The sequence below is a fragment of the Melopsittacus undulatus genome, unplaced genomic scaffold (genome assembly GCF_012275295.1).
Source record: "Melopsittacus undulatus isolate bMelUnd1 unplaced genomic scaffold, bMelUnd1.mat.Z mat_scaffold_74_arrow_ctg1, whole genome shotgun sequence".
In the NCBI taxonomy this organism is placed as follows: domain Eukaryota; kingdom Metazoa; phylum Chordata; class Aves; order Psittaciformes; family Psittaculidae; genus Melopsittacus; species Melopsittacus undulatus.
Genome location: NW_022994562.1, coordinates 155,677 through 158,265, shown reverse-complemented (window position 1 = coordinate 158,265; position 2,589 = coordinate 155,677). Strand labels below are relative to the sequence as shown.

The window sequence follows — 2,589 nt, the reverse complement described above, 5'->3', positions numbered from 1 at the left end:
AAAACTGCAAAACACCCAAACCCACCAACTCTCCGCAAAACCCACAAGGTCCCCCCAAGAAACCGACCCCCAAACCCTCCAAGTCTCCAAAAAATCCCCACAGGCCCCAAAAATCCATCCTAACCCTCCAAGAGCCCAAATCCTCGCCAAAAACCCCAACCTCCCAAAACCCCCAAACCCCACAAACCCCACGCTCCCCCCAGAAGGCACCCCGGGCTTACTTGCCTGGCTGCTGGCTCAGGCTGTGAGGGTGGAGTGTGGCTGTCTCCTGGGGCAGTTCATGTTTGCAGCCAAGGGTGGTTGAACACATCCTCCAGGGATGGTCTGGCCCAATCTTTCATGTTCAAGCACCACCTGATGAGCTGCTGGCATTCTGGGGAGAATCCGGGAACCACCACTCAGTTGCAGGAGGCTCCTGCCCACCTTGTGCCACCGTCCGCAGCGCCCAGGCCGGGGTGTGCTCAGAGCTGCACCCAAACCTCCTGCTCCATGATCCGGTTTGGAGGAGAGCAGGATGGCAGGACATGTGCCACCTCCTCCAGCTGACCAAGGGAGATCAGCTGCCACCCTCTAAAACTTGACCTCCCCCTGCTGCCGCCAAGCCGAGTACCTACCAACAGAGATCTGGCGCTTGAAGAAGAGCTGCCCGCTGGTGATGTCCTCGCAGCACCGGAAGGGGAGGACCCCGCACACCATCTCATACAGCAGCACGCCCAGGGACCAGATGGCCGCCGGACGGCCGTGGTAGCAGTGGTAGAGGAACCACTCCGGCGGGTAGTACAAAGGTGTTCCTACAACAGGATACAGGAACAGCTCATCAGGCGGATGCCGCCTGCTCCCGCATCCTCAGCCGCGCATCCCCAGGGATGCAGGGGCTGCACCGGTGGCCCCATGGACGTGGGGAGACACACTCGGTGTGAGCTGCCACTTTGTCACCAGCATGTGACTCTTTTCCCAAACTGCCTGCTACTGGAAGCACCCTGGGCTGTGCGCTCACCGCTAAATTTGGTGTAGACCGTGTCCCTGAGGAGGGTGCTGCAACCAAAGTCAATTAGCTTGATCTTTCCGGTGACCAAGTGGATGATGATGTTGTTGGACTTGATATCCCTGTGCAGGACACCGCGGCTGTGGCAGTGCCGCACGGCCCTCAGCACCTGGAGGAAAATGCCCTGCGCCGGAGACTCGGGCACGAACCCCCGGTTTCTGATTAACTCAAAGAGGTCCTGCGATGGCTCCGGACGCTCCAAAACCAGCAGGAAGGAGTCGGGCAGCTCAAACCAATTGAGGAGCTGGATGATGGTGCTGCAGTCGGAGCGCACTTTCCTCATCATGGCTATCTCCATGGGAATGAGGGTGCCGCTGCGCTGCAGGGGGACCATGACACCGTTAACTGGGCTGATGCTGGCCCGGGGATCCTGTGCCTCCCTGCCTGGGATGCTCTGATGCCCCCCTGCCCGGCCCCACTGTTCCCAGGTGCCCAAGTCCCCAGGGATGCTCTGGTGCACCCCTAGCCGGCCCAAGGGTACCAGGCACCCTCTGCCCAGGATGCTCCGTGTCCCCCGGTGACTCCACAGCCGCTCCCCTCGCGCTGTCCCGCTTTCCCCCCTCCCGGCGCCACCGCCTCACCCCCACCAGCCCTGCCCCACGCTGTGCCGGTGGCCCCGCGCACTCACCCGCTGGCCCCACGAGGAGATGCGCTCCCGAGCCACTTGTTTGATGGCCACCTGCAAGCCGAGAGCAGCGCTGGGCTGAGCCTCGCCTGGCCCCGCCGCCTCCCCGCCCCGCCGCCGGCCCCGCCCCTTACCGGGGTGTTGTCACACAGGCGGACCCCCGAGTACACGGAGCCGAAGCCGCCTCTCCCCAGCAGCGGTCCCATTCGGTAGAGCCGCTCGAAGGTCTCCTTGTCATGCCCGACGCGAGAGACGCTGCCGCTGCCGCTGTCGCTGCGCGCGGGGTCCCCGCCGGCCCCCAGCGGCCGCTCCGGGCCGAGCGGAGCCGCATCATTCCCGGCCTTTCCCGGCCGAGGCTCCGCGGCGTGCCGCTCGCCGCCGCTCCCGGGGCGCAGATAGAGCGACGGGTCAATGCGGGTGAGGAGCACCACGGGCACCTTGGCCGAGCGCGCTGCCGGTGCCGGCACCCCCGCAGGGCTCTCGGGGGTCGCGGCTGCCGGGCGGCTGCGGGGCGGGGCCTGGGGGCGGGCCGGGGAGCGCCAGGGGGCGGCGCTGCCTCGCCAGACCCAGCGGCGGCGGCTCGCCCAGCGCCGCCACTGCCAGTACCGGGAGAGCCGAGCGGCGCCGCGAGCCCCGGCGGGGGGCACCATCGCGGGGAGCGGCGGAGGGAGGGCTCCGGACCGCCGAGAGCTGCCGCCGCCGCGCCGGGTGCTGCTGCCGCTGCTGCCGATGACAAAGTCGCTGCGGCTCAAAAGCCGCTGGAAAAGTCGCTGCCGAAGTCGCTGCCGCTCCAAAGCCGCTCCAAAGCCGCTCCAAAGCCGCTCCAAAGCCGCTCCAAAGCCGCTGCTGCCGCTGCCGCCGCAGCCTCGCTCTCAACGGCTCTGTCCACGCGGCCGCAGGAGCCCGTGGAACGGCGGAG

At 66.7% G+C, this 2,589-nt stretch overlaps 1 protein-coding gene across 1 annotated transcript; it reads right to left on the bottom strand.

The window, feature by feature from the left end:
• Nucleotides 1–217: 217 nt before the first annotated feature.
• On the bottom strand, nt 218–2,320 carry LOC117438862 (serine/threonine-protein kinase pim-1-like). The gene is given in 6 exon segments (XM_034074249.1): nt 218–283; nt 285–373; nt 615–791; nt 998–1,364; nt 1,674–1,724; nt 1,805–2,320. Coding segments are annotated over 6 exon segments (1,266 nt in total).
• Nucleotides 2,321–2,589: the final 269 nt, after the last annotated feature.